The sequence below is a fragment of the Boleophthalmus pectinirostris genome, unplaced genomic scaffold, assembly GCF_026225935.1.
Source record: "Boleophthalmus pectinirostris isolate CB_2022bp ecotype Guang Dong unplaced genomic scaffold, ASM2622593v1 HiC_scaffold_2826, whole genome shotgun sequence".
NCBI lineage: Eukaryota > Metazoa > Chordata > Actinopteri > Gobiiformes > Gobiidae > Boleophthalmus > Boleophthalmus pectinirostris.
Window position 1 is genome coordinate 672,557 of NW_026571291.1, and position 20,177 is coordinate 692,733.

Here is a 20,177-nt window from a genome sequence, read left to right on the forward strand (position 1 = left end):
TCAGGACTAAACCAGGACTAAACCAGGTCTAAACCGGTCTCAGTCCTAGTCTCAGTCTCGATCTCAGTCCCGAACTAGGACTAAACCAGAACAGAACCAGGACTAAACCAGAACTGAACCAGGACTAAACCAGGACTGAAGCAGGACTAAACCAGGACTGAACCAGGACTAAACCAGGACTGAACCAGGACTAAACCAGGACTGAAGCAGGACTAAACCAGGACTGAACCAGGACTAAACCAGGACTGAAGCAGGAGTGTCGGGACTGGCCTGGATGTGTGCCAGCGTAGACTGTCGGGTGATCAGGAAACCGGGACCAGACTGGGACCAGACCGGAACCGAGACCAGGGCCGAGCCCGGGGCTGAGACCGTTGCCGAGAACAGGACCGAGACCGGGACTCAGACCGGGACCAGAGAGGGACTGGGACCAGGACTGAGACCTGGTTTAGTCCTGGTTCTTGTTAAATTCTGGTTTACAGCTGATTCAGACCTGTTCAGTGCTGGTTTTAGTCCTGGTTCAGTCCTGGTTTAGTTCTGGTTCAGTCCTGGTTTAGTCCTGGTTTAGTTCTGGTTCAGTCCTGGTTCAGTCCTGGTTTAGTTCTGGTTCAGTTCTGGTTCAGTCTGGCATCCCAGTTTAAGTCACATAAACAGGAAACGGCTGTTATCCGTTTTTTTTTCCATTATTCATTTAAACACAAAATCGAAAAATGAAAAAATGTTGGTTTTGGAGACAAATAATGAAGAAAATAGTTGTTTTTCGTTTTCTTATTTTTGGTTTTATTTTGAAAAACGAATGAACGAACGACACACAGATTCCTCTTGACTAGAATTAAACATCTCTGGTCGAGTAAGTCGATAATAAATGTAAAAACAAGATGAATAACCTGATATAAGTTTTAAAATCTTGTCCAGATCCGAGACATGTTGATATTTCACTGTTTCTCAAAGCTGAGTAACTGTTTGTATTTGTAGTTTATTTATGTTTGTGACGATGTTTTATTATTTATTGACGATAATATTTTGTATTTATTATACTCTAAATAATGCGTGAATATGTCTTTGTAAACACAGAGTCTCCGCTCAAGTGTCCTGCTCATTTGTAAAGAGTTTAACATTAACAAATCCTCCCACAGCTCCCTGTCCGCCGCCTGATCTTTAAATATTTATTGATTTTAGTGCGACTTGGCCGAAGCCCCACAGATACGATGACTGGACAGGAAGTAGTGACACTAACAGTGAGAGAGCCAGATGCTGCTGTGCACAGAGCCAATTATTATCAAGCATTAAACTGAAAAATGTTCTTCAGAAAAAAGTCCCTAGTTTATATAAGTGAATAAGAATTGTTCACTCAGAACACGGCCGCTGGAGCTCAGTGTCCTCGCTCTCACTCTCACTCTGTCGCTCTGTCCCTCTGTCCCTCTGTCGCTCTGTCACTGTCGCTCTCGCTCTCGCGCTCTCGTGCTCTCGCTCTGTCACTCTGTCGTTCTGTCGCTCTCGCTCTGTGGCTCTGTGGCTCTGTGGCTCTGTCACTGTCTCGCTCTGTCGCTCTCGCTCTCTCATTCTCTCACTCTCTCGTTCTCTCGCTCTCTCATTCTCTCGCTCTCTCGTTCTCTCGCTCTCTCACTCTGTGGCTCTCTCGCTCTGGCTCTCTCGCTCTGTGCTCTCTCGCTCTGTGGCTCTCTCACTCTCTCGCTCTGTCGCTCTGTCGCTCTGTGGCTCTCTCGCTCTCGTTCTCGCTCTCTCGCTCTGTCGCTCTCTCACTCTGTGGCTCTGTCGCTCTCTCGCTCTGTCGCTCTCTCGTTCTCTCACTCTCTCGTTCTCTCGCTCTCTCACTCTGTGGCTCTCTCGCTCTGTGGCTCTCTCACTCTGTGGCTCTCTCGCTCTGTGGCTCTCTCGCTCTGTCTGGCTCTCTCGCTCTGTCGCTCTCGTTCTCGCTCTGTCGCTCTCTCTCGCTCTGTCGCTCTCGCTCTGTCGCTCTGTGGCTCTGTGGCTCTCTCGCTCTGTGGCTCTCGTTCTCGCTCTGTCGCTCTCTCTCGCTCTGTGGCTCTCTCGCTCTGTCGCTCTGTGGCTCTCGTTCTCGCTCTGTCGCTCTCTCGCTCTGTGGCTCTCTCGCTCTGTCGCTCTGTGGCTCTGTGGCTCTGTTCTCGCTCTGTGGCTCTGTGGCTCTGTGGCTCTCGCTCTCGTTCTCGCTCTGTCGCTCTCTCTCGCTCTGTGGCTCTGTGGCTCTGTGGCTCTCGGTGTGTGGCTCCGTCGCTCTGGCCCTTCTGAAGCCCCGGCAGGTTCAAGTGTGACAGTGGAGCTCACTCACCGATGCAGGTCTTACTGTCCGAGTGCAGCGCGTACTTCTGGTGACAGCCGCACACGGGCCCCGTGTCGGTGTCGTCGCACGTGTGCTGACAGCCCCCGTTACCATAGTTACACGTCACTGAAAAAACACACAGCGATCAGAACAAAGCACACGTGTACATGAGAGATTTAAATCTGAATAAACATTTACTCTGCTTTAAAAAGACCATGTAAACACTTCATTCATAATTTTAAATGATCATCCGGAATTAAAGTCAATTCTGAATTACGTGGGTGGGTTATTTTATTTTATTTATTTATTTGAAAAGGGACAATGCACATTAAATAAAAACTAATCAACATCAAAACAATGTAAATGTGCCCGAGTTCACTGATAAGAGCTCATTTGCATCGATAGTCCCTTTGCCAGACGTCAAAAAGAAAATACACTTAAAAGTTACACATCAAAAATTACACAAATGTACAACAGAATTACAAAAATACAATAAAAGTTTTAGTGTTCGCGCGTTTGCTTCAGGCGCAGAGTTCCACTGACGAGACGCTCTGACCAAAGAGAAAACACACTGACCACATACAGTTTTTCTATGAGGAATAATCCCTCTTCCCTCACTGCTCCTCTGTCCTCACGAGATCTGAAATGAACAAAGTCATTCAGCGAAAGTGGAGCCGAGCCACGTTTAATCTTGTACGTTAGACAGATATTTTTAAATTGAATAAGATTGTCCCAGGTCATTAATTTGTATTTCTGCAAAATGTGACAATGGTGGAATCTGTAGTGTTTTTTGTCAAGTGTTTTTAGTGCTTGTTTATGGAGTGATTCAATGGGTTATTCTGATTTTAAAGCCAAATGAATGTATTCCTCGATCATGTAAACGTTTATTCTTGTTAAAAGAAAAGACGTCTCTCTCCACTTGATTGAATCGTGTTCCTCATGTGCTTCATAAACAGGATGATCAGTCCTTTCACTGGTTTGAGATTCCCCTTTGCCCCTTCAAAAACCAACGGGTGTCGGTCTCTGAAAACCTGGAGCATGGAGGAATCTCCAAACAACAAACAAAACAAAAATACAGACAAATATGGTTTCACAGTTTCACAGTTTCTTGCATTTTGCTTCATTTGACCCACACTGATAGATGGTAAAATGGTAAATGGTCACATTTTTCTACAGCACTTTTCTACCTTTAAGGCTTTCAAAGCACTTTACAACAAGGAACCTCACACACACACTCACACACACACACACTCACACACACACACACACACACACACACACACACACACACACACACACACACACACACACACACACACACACACACACACACACACACACACACCAGAGCACGCAGACACTGTGGACGAGGTGGGTTAAGTGTCTTGGAATCACACCACCAACCTGTGGGTCAATGGATCTGACTTTCAACCCATGATGTTTATGTCGAGAGCAGGATTCAAACCACCAACCTTCAGACCAGTGGGCGAATGCTCTACTTTTATACAAATACTTTTATACAAATACTTGCTCATCCAGGCTGCTTCTTCAGTTCTGGTCAGACGCTGGTGACACTTCCTTATATCTGCAAGGAGGAGCTAACTACACTGAAACTACTCTGAAACTAACACATCTACTTGTTTACAGTTTCTGTTTGTTAGTTCAGCCTATTGACCTGTACGGGTCAAAACTGACCTGAACCAGCCTCAGTGTCCACAAATTTGTAGCATCTGTACAAAAAGTATAAAATGCTAAAATATTTTCACTTTTGTGTATTTTGTCAAAATTTAGGAAAAGTCAAGATAAAAGAATGATGCTTAGGGTATTATTATTACTTCTGTTGAATGTCAAATTTGACCCGAATAGTATGTAAGGGTTAAAAATAATGCAGGTGATTCAGTGCATGTTTGTTGTGTCGTCCTTCGATCCGGCTGCACCAGTCCTGGTTTGGGACTTTGATCCATGTCTCTTTGGATTTGTGAGCGGGATGTGGGAGTGGGCTGAGGTTTTGTCTTCTTCCTCCTTCTCCGACACTCTTCCTCTCCTCCTCAGCCGACAGACGTAAAGTGTGATGAGACAATTCTCTAGCCGCCGCTTCACAATTATCATCGGAACCACTGTGGGAAAGTTTGGATGGTGTTTGTGTCCGTGGAGGAACGACAAACCAAGACGACGGAAAAGCCCGGAGCAGCTGAAGTGTGAGTTTTCTTCCGGTCGATGTAAATCCGTTGGTTTTCCCACTCGCCCCACAGCAAAACAGTGAATTTTAATGTATAAAAACACTGAAAAATCACTGTGCATCAGCAGGAACCAGTTTAACCCAAATGCAAACATGGAGCAGAGTGGGTGACTGCTCTTGTGGCTGCACGGCTGACACCCTGAGCAGTTTTTCACGTCATATCCTGGGATTTTTTACCTGTGCAGTTCAAAGGACAGACGTTAGTCACCGTTGGATTGTGTGAAGTGAGTAATGACAAAAATGTTTTCCTGTATCTGTGGAGACCGTGAGAGAAGCGAACGATGTCGACAACCTCTGACTTTTTTACCAACCAAAAAAAATAACTGCAGAAAGAGAGTGAACCAAGATGGCGACGTGACTGACTTTTTTTTTGTGTGTGCAAAGCTCTGATTCTTTGCCATGTTCAAGAGCAGAAATACTGTTTTAATGCTCCACAGCTCTTATGTTTTTATGGAACTTAAAATGACAAGTAAAGAAATCTAATCCAATCTAAACAAAAACAGCCTAAAGCTTCACCAAACAAAGCTAAAGACACGTCTACAGAATATAGTTTGTAGTCTGAAACACTTCCACGAGAGCAGAATGGAGATGTGAAAGAAAGAATGAGATGTTCTGAATAAAACCAAACATGTGCGACAGAGCTCAGGTTCCAGTCGAGTCTTTCAGTCTTCAGCTCCTCAATCTCTCCACACCTCAGACTCTGGCCCAGACGCCTCAATGAGTTTGATCTGAACTGTCCTCGTGCACCACGTCTGCAGCCAGAACTCTTCATGTACTCTAACATGTACTCTAATATACACTCTAACATGTACTCTAACATGTACTCTAATGTACTCTAATATACACTCTAACATGTACTCTAACATGTACTCTAACATGTACTCTAACATGTACTCTAACATGTACTCTAATATACACTCTAACATGTACTCTAACATGTACTCTAAATATACACTCTAACATGTACTCTAACATGTACTCTAACATGTACTCTAATGTACTCTAATATATACACTCTAACATGTACTCTAACATGTACTCTAATATACACTCTAACATGTACTCTAACATGTACTCTAACATGTACTCTAATGTACTCTAATATACACTCTAACATGTACTCTAACATGTACTCTAATATACACTCTAACATGTACTCTAATATACACTCTAACATGTACTCTAATACTCTATATACACTCTAACATGTACTCTAACATGTACTCTAACATGTACTCTAATATACACTCTAACATGTACTCTAATGTACTCTAATATACACTCTAACATGTACTCTAACATGTACTCTAACATGTACTCTAACATGTACTCTAACATGTACTCTAACATGTACTCTAAATGTACTCTAACATGTACTCTAACATGTACTCTAAATGTATCTAACTCTAACATGTACTCTAATATACACTCTAACATGTACTCTAACATACTCTAATGTACTCTAACATGTACTCTAATATACACTCTAACATGTACTCTAATGTACTCTAAATACACTCTAACATGTACTCTAATATACACTCTAACATGTACTCTAACATGTACTCTAACATGTACTCTAATATACACTCTAACATGTACTCTAATGTACTCTAATATACACTCTAACATGTACTCTAACATGTACTCTAACATGTACTCTAACATGTACTCTAACATGTACTCTAACATGTACTCTAATACTGTACTCTAACATGTACTCTAACATGTACTCTAATATATACTCTAACATGTACTCTAATACTCTAATATACACTCTAACATGTACTCTAACATGTACTCTAACATGTACTCTAACATGTACTCTAATATACACTCTAACATGTACTCTAATATACACTCTAACATGTACTCTAATATACACTCTAACATGTACTCTAATGTACTCTAATATACACTCTAACATGTACTCTAACATGTACTCTAACATGTACTCTAACATGTACTCTAACATGTACTCTAATATACACTCTAACATGTACTCTAATATACACTCTAACATGTACTCTAATATACACTCTAACATGTACTCTAACATGTACTCTAACATGTACTCTAATATACTCTAACATGTACTAACTCTAACATGTACTCTAATATACACTCTAACATGTACTCTAATATATACTCTAATATACTCTAACATGTACTCTAACATGTACTCTAATATATACTCTAACATGTACTCTAACATGTACTCTAACATGTACTCTAATATACACTCTAACATGTACTCTAATATATACTCTAACATGTACTCTAATGTACTCTAATATATACTCTAATACACTCTAACATGTACTCTAACATGTACTCTAACATGTACTCTAACATGTACTCTAATATACACTCTAACATGTACTCTAATATGTACTCTAATATATACTCTAACATGTACTCTAACATGTACTCTAACATGTACTCTAATGTACTCTAATATGTACTCTAACATGTACTCTAATATACACTCTAACATGTACTCTAACATGTACTCTAATGTACTCTAACATGTACTCTAATATACTCTAATATACTCTAATATATACTCTAACTCTAATATACTGTAATATACTCTAATATATACTGTAATATATACTCTAATATATACTGTAATATACTCTAATATATACTGTAATATATACTCTAATATATACTCTAATATGTACTCTAATGTACTCTAATATACACTCTAATATATACTGTAATATACTCTAATATATACTGTAATATACTCTAATATATACTGTAATATATACTGTAATATACTCTAATATACACTAATATATACTGTAATATTATACTCTAATATATACTCTAATATATACTCTAATATATACTCTAATATATACTCTAATATATACTGTAATATACTCTAATATATACTGTAATATATACTCTAATATATACTGTAATATACTCTAATATATACTCTAATATACTCTAATATACTCTACTGTAATATATACTGTAATATATACTCTAATATATACTGTAATATATACTCTAATGTACTCTAATATACACTCTAATATATACTCTAATGTATACTCTAATGTACTCTAATATATACTCTTAAAGTACTCTAACATGTACTCTAATGTACTGTAATATATACTCTAATACACTCTAATTTATTCTATTACACTCTAATATACTCTAATATACACTCTAATATATACTCTAATGTACTTTAATACATACTCTAATATATACTCTAATACACGCTAATATACTCCCATAGGCCAGTTTTAGTCCAATTTTTAGTTCTGTTTTAGTCCAATTTTAGTCCAGTTTTAGTCCTGGTTTAGTCCAGTTTTAGTCCAGTTTTAGTCCAGTTCTAATCCAGTTCTAGTCCATTTATAGTCCAGTTATAGTCCACTTTTAGTCCAGTTATGGTCCTCTTTTACTCCAGTTATAGTCCAGTTTTATTCTACTTTTAGTCCAGATTTATTCCAGGTTCAGTCCACTTTTAGTTCACTTTTAGTTCAGGTTTAGTCCAGTTTCAGTCCAGTTTTAATCCAGTTATAGTCCACCTATAGTCCAGTTATAATCCACTTTTAGTCCAGTTATAGTCCAGTTTTAGTCCTGGTTTAGTCCAGTTTTAGTCCTGGTTTAGTCCAGTTTTAGTCCATGTAAATCGGAAAAATGGCGTCTTGAAAATAAAAAAAATACTGATTCCTCAAACATGAATTCCTCCAAATCCAACTTCAGTGGGTCAGTGAGAAGAAACGACTAGAACGACTAGACTGGAGAAAGATCTGAAAAGTCCAGTTTGCAGAATAAGTCCGCTTCAAGAGACATCGATTATTTGTTCCAAAATGGATGAAATTCTGCACTTGAAGGACAACAGCAGACTTCAAATATTCACTCAAAAGTCAAGATTAAACCGTGGAGAATGTGGCCTAATGAGCTGACGTGTTGGCCGCAGTAACACGCTGGATTCTCAGGAGTTTTCCGATCAGAACTGAACATGTTTAGATCACAGTCACATTGAGGAAATCCCCGGGGTCGTTGAGCACCTGTGAGGAGCAGAGCCTGCAGACGGAGACGAGCGCCTGGTCTCATGATCAGATCTTTTTAAATGTCCAAATACAAAACGTCAAATTATTCAACCAAACTGAACATTTTACTTTTACATTTATCCAACCACACAGCAAACTGTCGACTGTTAAAAACTGCTCTCACTAGTTTTATATCGAATCCATTAATGTGATGATTCAGTATCGATATCGTGGGCTGCTGTATCGATATATCACCAAGAGGATTTTTTGGTTTATTTTACTCACTTATTTCATTACAGCTACAGTTTTGTTTTGTTCAGAGGAAAGAAAACTCGTTTATGCGACACATTTGACATTTTCACTGTTAAAATGTTTGTGTTTTTTAGGGGTGTAACGGTACAAAAATCACGGTTCGGTCCGTACTTCGGTTTTGAGGTCAAGATTCGGTTCATTTTCAGTTCAGTTTGGGAAACAAAATGCAAAACTATTTGGTTGTTGTTTATTTGTGTTTTTATTAAACCATCAATTTATTTTAACATTATACAAATGGAAAAATAAAATAAATGCAAATTGCTGCTTGGTAAAACTAATAAGTTCAATAAAATATTCTCAAATAACCAACAAATGTCTGATGTTCTAACAGTTCCAGCATGAACTTTTACTCAATCTAAATATTTTTGGCCAGAAAAACCAAATTGTCCACATTGTCTGCAGTAAAGAGCAGATCTGCAGCAGGTACAACGTCTCCAGCGGCTGAAAATAAAAACTTTCACTGTGGACAGAGTTCACGGGTCTGGGGGGAGGGGGGAGAGATTTCATATCGACTAAAGGTGAAAGTGACGCAACGACTGTAGTTTTGCAGGATTCACGTGGTTCATAGGGACGCGGTGAAGGTCGGGGCAGTTGTTGCCACCACAGTCACGGACGAAGTTCCTCGTGAACATTAAAGAGCCTCAGTGGAGCTGCACATGTAGAGACCAAATGTAAACACTCACAAACTGCACAAACTCACTCGTGCACCGAACCCAACGTCCTGTACCGAAAAGGTTCGGCACGAATACATGAACCATTACATCCCCAGTGTTTTTCATTGGTCCCAGTCCAAGCAGAAGTAAACAACAAGGCCAAAAACTCAAGTTAATTCATCTGATATAAAAGTGTATTGAACAGATACATATGTACTCTAGTTTATCAAACTGTTGACCTTTTTTCTGTTCCATTTTTGGTTCTAAAGTTCCATCCGTTTTAAACAGACCATGTATGAAACATGGAACAAAAATTATTTCCCAAATTTCAAAGACCCAAAAATCATGTAAATAAATGGATGTATTTCATCATATCTTGTGTTATTCCATCTTTGAACTGTTGATGAAGGGACATGATTTTTCAAAAAAATATATTTAAAATGATAAAAATGTTCTTGGAAGGACTGACATATTTTATAGAAATAGTTTCCTTTCATTTTGAAGTAATATTAAAGTTTTCAGAAGAAAAAAGCTGATAAATGATGTAAAATCCTGCACCTTCTACTTGTTTGTACAATTTTCCCTCCGTTACTTTTCCCTCCGTTACCATGACCTTTCTTAATAAAAAATCTCATGAGTCAAAAAGTAAGAGGTTTTTCAACCTAATCTTGTACCATATGGTAGAAAACTATATGAAGCAAATATTCAAACCAGTTTGTTAAGGATATGTAAGTGAGAACCAAGAGTTATCACTGTTTGGATTTATTGACCAAAAAGTGCTGCATATTTCATTCCCTCCGTTACCAACATGAGTTTTTACATTTTTTGTCTTGAACTTGAAAGAATCTCACAGGTTTAACTTGACCCTGTTGGAGTGTAACTCTTTCCTACATTCTGATACTTTACTTATTTCAATAGTTCCTCTAGTTTCTGAATAAGAGACATTTGAATGTCAAAAATCTGACCCTGTTTCCCTCCGTTACCACTTGACTGGAACCATTTTAACTCTGCACAAGAAGTGGTTTAACAAAGACTTTTAGTATCACTGACATGATTAAGCTTTTATTTTTATTGAACCGTATCGAATCGATTTGAAATATATCGTATTGAATTTTGATGACAATGAATTTGAAATCTTGTATTTATGGAACTTCGACTGAATTCATTTTGATTGTTTTAAATGTTTAATGATGAATTGGATTGTGTTTATTTTAAAGAAACACTGCCACTGATGAAATGTTGTTACTAGAACGTCAAGAGTTTCCTTGATGTGTTCTGTACCTGCCCGAGGTCTGCAGGTGGAAAGAAGCTTGAAGATAAATCTGACACAGCATCTTTTCTCTTGGAGTTTGATGTTTTCTGTGCACTGTCTAAATAAAATTAAATAAATAAGATAGAACTAAGATGTAAGTTTAATCCCATACTGTGGAACTTTCCAGGCAAAGGTAGAGAATCATCTAAAATTATTGAAGACCCACTACTCGGAAAGTTACACAGTGCACCTTTAACAACAGTAATTAGGCCGCGCCTTGTCTATTAAACCTTAAAAGTTCTATTTTACATGACATTTTGAGGTGTTAGTCGTGTTCTAATGTCGTTCCCTCCTCAAAAACAGACCTGGGGTTGTGTTTTGTTTCATTCACACGTGTCTGAGTAATAGAGAGTAATTTCAAGTTTACAGCTCCTTTTACCTTTAGTTGAGTAAAGATCGGCAATTCCAGGACTGAAATCATCCAAATTATTGTAGTGAAGGTGTCTGGAGTTTAAAAATATAGTGGAGCAGTGGAGTGTTTTTCATCTGAGAGAAGAACTCGGCCTAAATGTGCAGGTTTGTGCGTTAAACATGAATAAAACAAAACACAACTCGAGGTTTGTGACGAGGAAACGACGTTAGAACATAAATCAGGAAACGGCGTAACAGCGTACAGACTGAGAGTTACTCACGTGTGCAGTCCTTCTGGTTCTTGGCGAGTTCGAAGCCCGGGCGGCACTCGCAGGACACGCCCCCTTTGCCCGGCGCCTCTCTGCAGATGTGGGCGCAGCCGTGGTCCTTGTTCATGCAGTTCATCCCGTCTGCGGAGGAAAAAAGGTACAAAAGGTCACGTTTTTATTCAGAGCTTTTCCACCGTCAAAGAAGAGCAGTTAGAAGCGTTTTTTCTGTACAGGAACATGGCAAAGAATCAAAGAGAGAGAAGAGTCACGTCACTATTCTCTCTTCACTTGTTTTTTGTTTGTTTGGTTGGTTGTTTTGGTTGGCGATGTCGTGATGTCGTGTGTTTCCTTCTGGAAGGTCTCTCGCCACATTTCACCTTCCACCTTCAAGGCTCAAAGAGTTTTACATCAAGGAACCACTAACCCAGGGGTGGGCAATTATTTTTCCATGGAGCCACATGAGAAACAGAAAATACTGTGGAGGCCAAAATGCTTAACTCAGTTCTGCATAATATTAATGGTATTTAAAAAAAAAAAAAAGCAGTAAATATTGTTTTGACGAGATGCTCAGAATGGGAAGAGTTTATGTTCTGACTAAGCAATGCAAAAGTGGGACTGCTGGACAAAAAATGTTATTAAAAACACATCTCTAAAACAAAAGCAATGCAGCTTTAGTCCATGCATGAGGTACAATTATAAAATATGTTTATTTTGTAATTACAAACGATCTTAAAGAGGCCAACAAACAAGTCAAACAAAGGTTCATATGTGACCCAGGAGCTGGACAAGGCCCAGGTCGGAGTTTGGAGCAGTATTTTTGTGCATGAACATGACAAAGAATCAAAGAGTTGCACAAAAAACTGTCACACCTCCATTCTACCTCCACTTGGTTGTTTTGGTTGGTGATGTTGATGTTACAGGCGTCGGCCCTTTGGTGTTTGTTTATTCGTACTCCTGTTGTCTCTTATTTCTTTTGTGTGTGTTTGCGATCGGTCCGCGAGCCCTGGACTCAGATGCGCAGGAGCAGAGACTGTCGGACGGAGGCAGGGCGTCGGATCGCTCCAGGGGACTGACCAGACACCCCCTCCCCACCAGTCCGCGGGTGTCACCTGGGAGGCACGGAGTATAAAGTGACATGACGCTCCGTATCGAGGCTTTGAAGCGTGTGCGAGCAGGGAGGGGGCGTTTCCGAGATGCGTGTATCGAGGCTCGCTTCATTTAGGGGAGGAGCTGAAAATGCTGATGTCCGAAGCCTCGCTGCCCGGTTGTACCACGTGACTGATTCAGGAAGTGGTTCGGATTTTGCAGCAATTTCCATTTTCATCATTTTCAAATAATCACTTTCCATGCTGCCAGTACATAGACACAGTTCACTGCATCACTACAATATACATGTTTTGCATATTTCTTTATTTTGCTGACAGTTTTATTCACAGACTTTCTCCAAAATGTCACACACTTTAAACTCATGTCAACTGATATTTTTGTGTCCAGGAGACGTCCTGCCAGAGCAAATGAAGCTTCAAGAAGCTTTGCATTAGAGTGAACCAACTGGATGAAAGGCTTCAGTGCGTCTTGAAGCTTCATTTGTCCATCACTAATAAAAGAACTGTCTTCTGCCTGCTGGGGCTGGACACCTTGTGTGCCAGCTCGCCCTTTTGTTTTTTTGTTTGTTTGTTTTTTTGTTTTCTCATTTTTCGTTAAGATGTTGCCTTTGTTAGTTGATGTTGTCGAGACGCCTTGTTTGTAGTACAACTTTAGTTCAGTTTTTTTCCCTCAGTTTAATTGTTTATTTTTGTTTGAATCCTGTTATTTCACCGCAAGCTTTCTTTGTTTTCTTTGTTTTCCCCTACACTGTAAAATTATAAATTCACATTTTTTAGTTAAACCTTTAAAATCTTTTTTTTTATTTTTTTATTGTTACTTCCCTCCTCTAGCAAAGGGAACATAACAGTTGAGTATTTCCTCTGGAAGGTCTTTCGCCATATTGAGTATAAAATTGAGTATAAAAAGTCTGTGGCAGGACGGAGGTGCAGCGTTCACAGAGCTTTTCCACCTTCAAGGCTCAAAGCAGCAGGAGCTCATTTGGTCGAGCGTTTGCCCACTGATCTGAAGGTTGGCAGTTTGAATCCCGCTCGACATAAACATTGTTTGAGCGCTCAAAATCCACTGACCTACAGGCTGGAGGTGTGATTCCAGCTCCCACAGATGATTGCTGTTGTGTCCTTGAGCAAGACACTTAACCCACCTCACCCCCAGTGTCTGTGTGCACTGGTCTGTGTGAATGTGTGAGTGTGTGAGTGATTCTTTGTTGTAAAACACTTTGAGCCTTGAAGGTGGAAAAGAGCTGTATATAAAAATGTGACTATTTACCATTTTACCATTTACCACCACCTAGTGCTTCCGCTCAATTTCTCTCCAGCGACTAGTTCAGGAATCAGAAAACACTAGATGGTCTAGACCAGGAGTGTCAAACTCATGTTGTTCTGGGGGTCGTATCCAACCTACTTTGATCCAAAGGGGCCGGATCAGAAAACTCATGTCATATAAACCCCAAAAATAACAATAAGTTCAAATATTTGTGCAGAGAAACACAAATCTATTACAGAAATCTTTTTGAATTGATGAACTCTTTCTTTTACAAAATATTATAATATTATGAACAACCTGAAACTTTAAGAAAAATACAGTTTCAACATTTTAACATGAACTTGTTTACAAATAAGAATAAGTCCATTTTTGTTGTAAAATCCTGCACTCGGCTCCACTTTTTTCATGTTGGACATTTTTCTGATGAGGGTGTCACGGTCAACAGTCAAAACGATCGTCCTTTAAGAGCGTTTGGAAAGAGACAAGTCTTAATTTGTGCTGCTCTGGTGGGAGGGGCCACGTACAGAGACACTGGAGACGCTGCTGTGATAAACACCACAGAAAATTAACAAGATTTTAATAGAAAATAAAGGTCATAAAGCTCATAAAGGCCACATTAAAGGTCCTGGAGGGCCGGATCCGGCCCCCGGGCCTTATGTTTGACACCTGTGGTCTAGACGAAGACAGACATTCTGTGTTGTCAACAGTTCCCCAGATTGACGATTTAAAACCAGAACAAAGAGAATGTTTGGTGAATTTTATTTCGGGGAAAGATGTTATTGTTCTTCTTCCTACAGGATTTGGAGCTTTACAAACGTCACGACCAAACAACAGCGACTGGTTAAATAAAATAAATACCTGCCTACTGTCGAGCGAATGAATCCTAATGCTGCGAGGTCACACGGTTTCCACGAAGTGAAACCGTCTGATGACTTGGAACCACTCACCCGTTCACACACACACATTCATAACTCATGTTAACCTGCGTACACTGGTGTGAGTCTTGCCCAAGGACACAATGACAGTATTCATTCGCGGGAGCTGGAATCGCACTCCAGAACGCTCCACCGAAGAATTTCAAACACCAACTGAGCTACTGTCGCCAAGAACAGGTTCAACACAACAGGTCAAATCTCTAGTTTGGGAATTTTGGCCGCGGATGTGACATACGTAAATGTAATTCCATAACTGTTCCCCGTTATGAAAAAACACGTAAAGCAGGTAAACAAACGCTGAAGAAAAGTGTATGACTGCAGACAGAATGATGTATGGGCGACATCTAAAACCTCTTCACGCAGGTTTTTGATGAGGGAACGTGGTGGAAAGCTCCAAAAAGTCCATTTTACATAATCCCCGCTCTTTTGAAATCCATAGCTCACACATTTCAGAAAGACTCCAGTCATTTTTCTAAAGTTCTAAGAGAAAAGGCATTGAAAGGTGATTTTGTGGAGCGGAGCACTTCCCACGCGATCCGGAGGCCAGGGGCTGTGTTCTGGGACAGTTCTGACAGATGTACGTTTGTGAGCTCCTTTACTCCCAAACTATTTCCTCCTCATCTGACCCAATGAAAACTTCAGTGTGGATTTACAGCGGACGCACAGATCCATCATGGAGCGGCTGGAGGATCTGCACGGAGCAGTTTAAATCTTCATTAGAGAGAGGAGGACATGTGGGGGTCAGGACACCGGGCCAAGCCAATCACACTCGCAGCCAGCGCGCCTGATGGAGCTGTTTTCTTAAAGGCGTTCTACCTGATTTTTACTGTCTCCAAAACACGAAAAACAGAACGAGTTCATTTGAGACAGTTTGCCAGTCCAATCAGAACACTTTATTTCTACAGCACATTTTAGAAACATAACAGTTTCCAAAGTGCTGCACAAACAAATGAATGCAGTAAAAGACACAAAAGCATAAATAAAAACAATAATACAAAGTGTTCAAATGCATAAAGCTAAAAATTATAAAAATAAGGAGGAGCTGGATGTCTGGGTGAAAAGTCTGGGAGTCCCTGCTTAGACTGCTGCCCCCGCGACCCGGCCCCGGATAAGCGGACGAAAATAATGGATAAATAAAATAATAATAATAATCCATCCATGTTCTTCCTCTTCTCTGGGGTCGGGTCGCGGGGGCATCAGTCTAAGCAGGGACTCCCAGACTTCCTCCACCCCAGACACTTCCTCCAGCTCCTCCAGGGGAACCCCGAGGTGTTCCCAGCCCAGCCCAGACACATAGTCCCTCCAGTGTGTCCTGGGTCTTCCCCGGGGCCTCCTCCTGGTGGGACATGAACACCTCCAAAGGGAGACGCCCAGGAGACATCAGAACAGACGTCCTCCCCTCAGACGCTCTTCTCGAAGTGGAGGAGCAATGGCTCTACTCTGAGCTCCTCCCGTGACACCCTGCGGAGGAAACTCATTTTGACCACTTTTATCTGCGATCTCGTCCTTTTGGTCATTACAAAAAGTGGAGGAGTTCAAAATAATAATACTAATAATAATACTAATCATATTAAATAATGTGTTTTTTAGACTTTAAGGCACTGGATTATAAGGCACAATATCAATAATGTTGAACTCTCTGATCTATTTTCATACATAAGGTGCATTAAGTGAAACAAATGGACTGATACTTTAGTCCAGGTGTCCACGATCCATCAGCAGATCATGGTGTAATCTGGGAGGAAGGAGCCGGAGTTTTTGCGGGAGGTTGAGCGTTACTGACATGATACTGTGAGCTTCACCTTCACGCACAGCTCAGGCTCTGGAACCCAACTCGCATTCTATCTGCCCATTCTACTGACCCAGAGTCCTGAACCAGCAGGAGCAGCTCCGGTTCAGGCCGGGCTCAGAGGACCTGGAGCGGGCAGTGGTGTTAGGAGCCTCAGGCTGAGAAGAACTTTCCCCGGGAAGAACCAAGTGCGTGGACGGACCTCTCAGAACAAGATAAATCCAACCAAACTGGACTCACGCTTCTGTACAGATGCTGCACCACCTCAGAACCAGCCACGGTCCTCGAGCACGGAGGACCAGAGCAGCCCATCTGGACCTGTAGTCCACAGCTCATTTTCACTTTGGCCGCACAGAACCAGCGCGCAGACGATGACACGGAACCACTCAGACTCAGTTCATTGTGCACTGGTCTTGCTCGCCCTCGTCTGGAACCAGGACTTGGAGGATGGAACCTCTAGATGATCTGACCAATGCGCCTGGAGAACGACACAAGACCAAGGACCAAGGACCGGACCCCCAGTCCTGTCCTGAGGGTCTGTGAGCTCTGGTGAGTGTCTGTGTCTTAACGCTGTTGCTGCAGCTGTTTCCTGAGCTCGGAGCTTCTACTCTGGGCTGATGCGGTGAGTTTGTACAAAGTTCTACATGCTGCTGTTTTATGAGTTCATGGTGATAATTTGAAATGAGGACGGCCCGCGGTTTTAACGGGGAACACAGAAACCTTTCATAGTTGGAGGAACCACTGTCCCCCGGGAACAGATGTACAGGGAAACTCAGACTGACCCTGTCCAGGTCTGAGTGGGACGGCGTCTGGGTCCAGTTAGTGACGTCTGCTGTAACTGTCCTGAGTCCAGAGAGTCCAGGCTGTTCTGAGGAGTGTGTCCGTGTCTCTTCGGTCTGTGGGTCTGTGGGTCTGTGGGTCTGTGGGTCTGTGAGTCTGTGAGTCTGTGAGTCTGTGAGTCTGTGAGTCTGTGAGTCTGTGGGTCTGTGGGTCTGTGAGTCTGTGAGTCTGTGAGTCTGTGGGTCTGTGGGTCTGTGTCTGTGGTCTGTGAGTCTGTGGGTCTGTGGGTCTGTGGGTCTGTGGGTCTGTGGGTGTGAGTCTGTGAGTCTGTGAGTCTGTGGTCTGTGGGTCTGTGGGTCTGTGGGTCTGTGAGTCTGTGGGTCTGTGGGTCTGTGGGTCTGTGGGTCTGTGGGTCTGTGGGTCTGTGGGTCTGTGGGTCTGTGGGTCTGTGGGTCTGTGGGTCTGTGGGTCTGTGGGTCTGTGGTCTGTGAGTCTGTGGTCTGTGAGTCTGTGGTCTGTGGTCTGTGGGTCTGTGGGTCTGTCTGTGGTCTGTGGGTCTGTGGGTCTGTGGGTCTGTGGTGCGTCCTCGTCTCTTCGGTCTGTGGGTCTGTGAGTCTGTGGGTCTGTGGGTCTGTGAGTCTGTGAGTCTGTGGGTCTGTGGGTCTGTGGGTCTGTGAGTCTGTGGTCTGTGGGTCTGTGAGTCTGTGGGTCTGTGGTCTGTAGGTCTGTGGTGTGTCCGTGTCTCTTTGGTCTGTGGTCTGTGGGTCTGTGGTGTGAGCGTGACCCCGGGCTCTTCTGTAGGTTCCCAGACCTTCAGAACCCGACGTAAATTCCTGCTCTGAATGAGGCGCGTCTGTGAGTCTGTGGTCTGTGGGTCTGTGTCTCTTCGGTCTGTGGGTCTGTAGTGCGTCTGTGTCTCTTCGGTCTGTGGGTCTGTGGTGTGAGCGTGACCCCGGGCTCTTCTGTAGGTTCCCAGACCTTCAGAACCCGACGTAAATTCCTGCTCTGAATGAGGCGCGTCTGTGAGTCTGTGGTCTGTGGTCTGTGTCTCTTCGGTCTGTGGGTCTGTAGTGCGTCTGTGTCTCTTCGGTCTGTGGGTCTGTGGGTCTGTGGTGTGAGCGTGACCCCGGGCTCTTCTGTAGGTTCCCAGACCTTCAGAACCCGACGTAAATTCCTGCTCTGAATGAGGCGCGTCTGTGAGTCTGTGGTCTGTGGGTCTGTGTCTCTTCGGTCTGTGGGTCTGTAGTGCGTCTGTGTCTCTTCGGTCTGTGGGTCTGTGGGTCTGTGGTGTGAGCGTGACCCCGGGCTCTTCTGTAGGTTCCCAGACCTTCAGAACCCGACGTAAATTCCTGCTCTGAATGAGGCGCGTCTGTGAGTCGACAAAGAGACGCTCAAAGACTCGAAACAGCTCCTCTGGCCCCGACTGAATACAGCCTCAAGAGTCGACAAGAGGCTCTGAGGGCCCGAGGGCCACTCACACACACACACACACACACTATATACACACACACTCACACACTATACACACTCACACACACACACACACTATACACACAGATACATACATACATACATACACAGATACACATATACACACACAGACACACTCACACACACACACACACACAGACACACTCACACACACACACTATACACACACTCACACACACACTACACACACACACACACTATACACACACACACACACACAGATACATACATACATACACAGATACACATATACACACACCAACACACACAGGTACACACAATAGACACACACATACACACAGATACAGATACTTAATTTATAATTGTTTTTATTATTATAGTAATTAATTGAATTGTTTTATTTTGATTCTTGTGTTAACTGATCTCTGTCTCTGTCCACAATAAATAATAATAAATAAATAAATATTTCTTTGGTAAATGGTAAACGGTCACATTTTTCTACAGCGCTTTACAACAAGGAACCACTCACCCATTCACACACCAGTGTACGCAGACACTGTGGGCAAGGTGGGTTAAGTGTCTTGCCCAAGGACACAACATTTATGAGGCACTTTTTAAAAACAAGCAGCAAAGAACAAAACAAAAAGCATAAAAATAAATAAATAAAATAAAAATAAATATGGAATAAAATCAAGGTGAAACCAGTTAAATGAAGGCCAACCGATAAAAATGAGTCTTAGGAAGTGATTTAAGAGATGATCCTGAAGGTGTGAGTCTGATCTCCTCAGGCAGCTCGTTCCAAAGGCAAAACCCAGACTGAAAAAGACTTTGGAACAGCCACAGGAACATGGCTGAGGATCTGAGGCTGCAGGAGGCTCAGACGTGAGTTAAAAGTAGAGCCCAACAGATATGGATTTTGTTGTGGCCGATATGATACCGATACAATTTGAGTTGGAGTCAATAGCCGATATAATCGCTGATATATTTAGTGATGTAAAAATTCACTGTAAATCTTGAATTATTAAAAAAAAACTTAGGTTTGGCTCTGGTGGATTTTAAACTGGGTTTATTTAGGCAACATTTATTGTTCTTCTGCCTCTTTACATGAAATGTCATAGGACTAAAGCAGGACTAAAGCAGAACTGAACCAGAACTGAACCAGGCCTGAAAAAGGACTAAACCAGGACTAAAACAGATCTAAACCATGTGTAAAACAGGACTAAACCAGAACTGAACTAGGACTGAGTGTCGGGACTCGGTCTCTGTCTCTCTCCGTCTCTCCACCCCAAGATTAGTCCTGGTTTATTTATTTTATGTTGAATATACTTAAGCACGTTTTTTTACTCTCTGCACACGCATATCTTTGAAAGTTTTAGCCGCTGTCAAACTACCAC

At 41.8% G+C, this 20,177-nt stretch overlaps 1 protein-coding gene across 1 annotated transcript in view; it reads right to left on the reverse strand.

The window, feature by feature from the left end:
- LOC110173713 (signal peptide, CUB and EGF-like domain-containing protein 1) overlaps positions 1-20,177 on the reverse strand; it is a gene marked incomplete at its 5' end in the record, with an annotated part of 198,737 nt that overhangs the window by 106,727 nt on the left and 71,833 nt on the right. The window contains 2 exons of the mRNA XM_055160027.1: positions 2,309-2,425; positions 11,470-11,598. Of these exons, the coding sequence (XP_055016002.1) occupies positions 2,309-2,425; positions 11,470-11,598 (246 nt within the window). The remainder of the gene's footprint in view (positions 1-2,308; positions 2,426-11,469; positions 11,599-20,177) is intronic.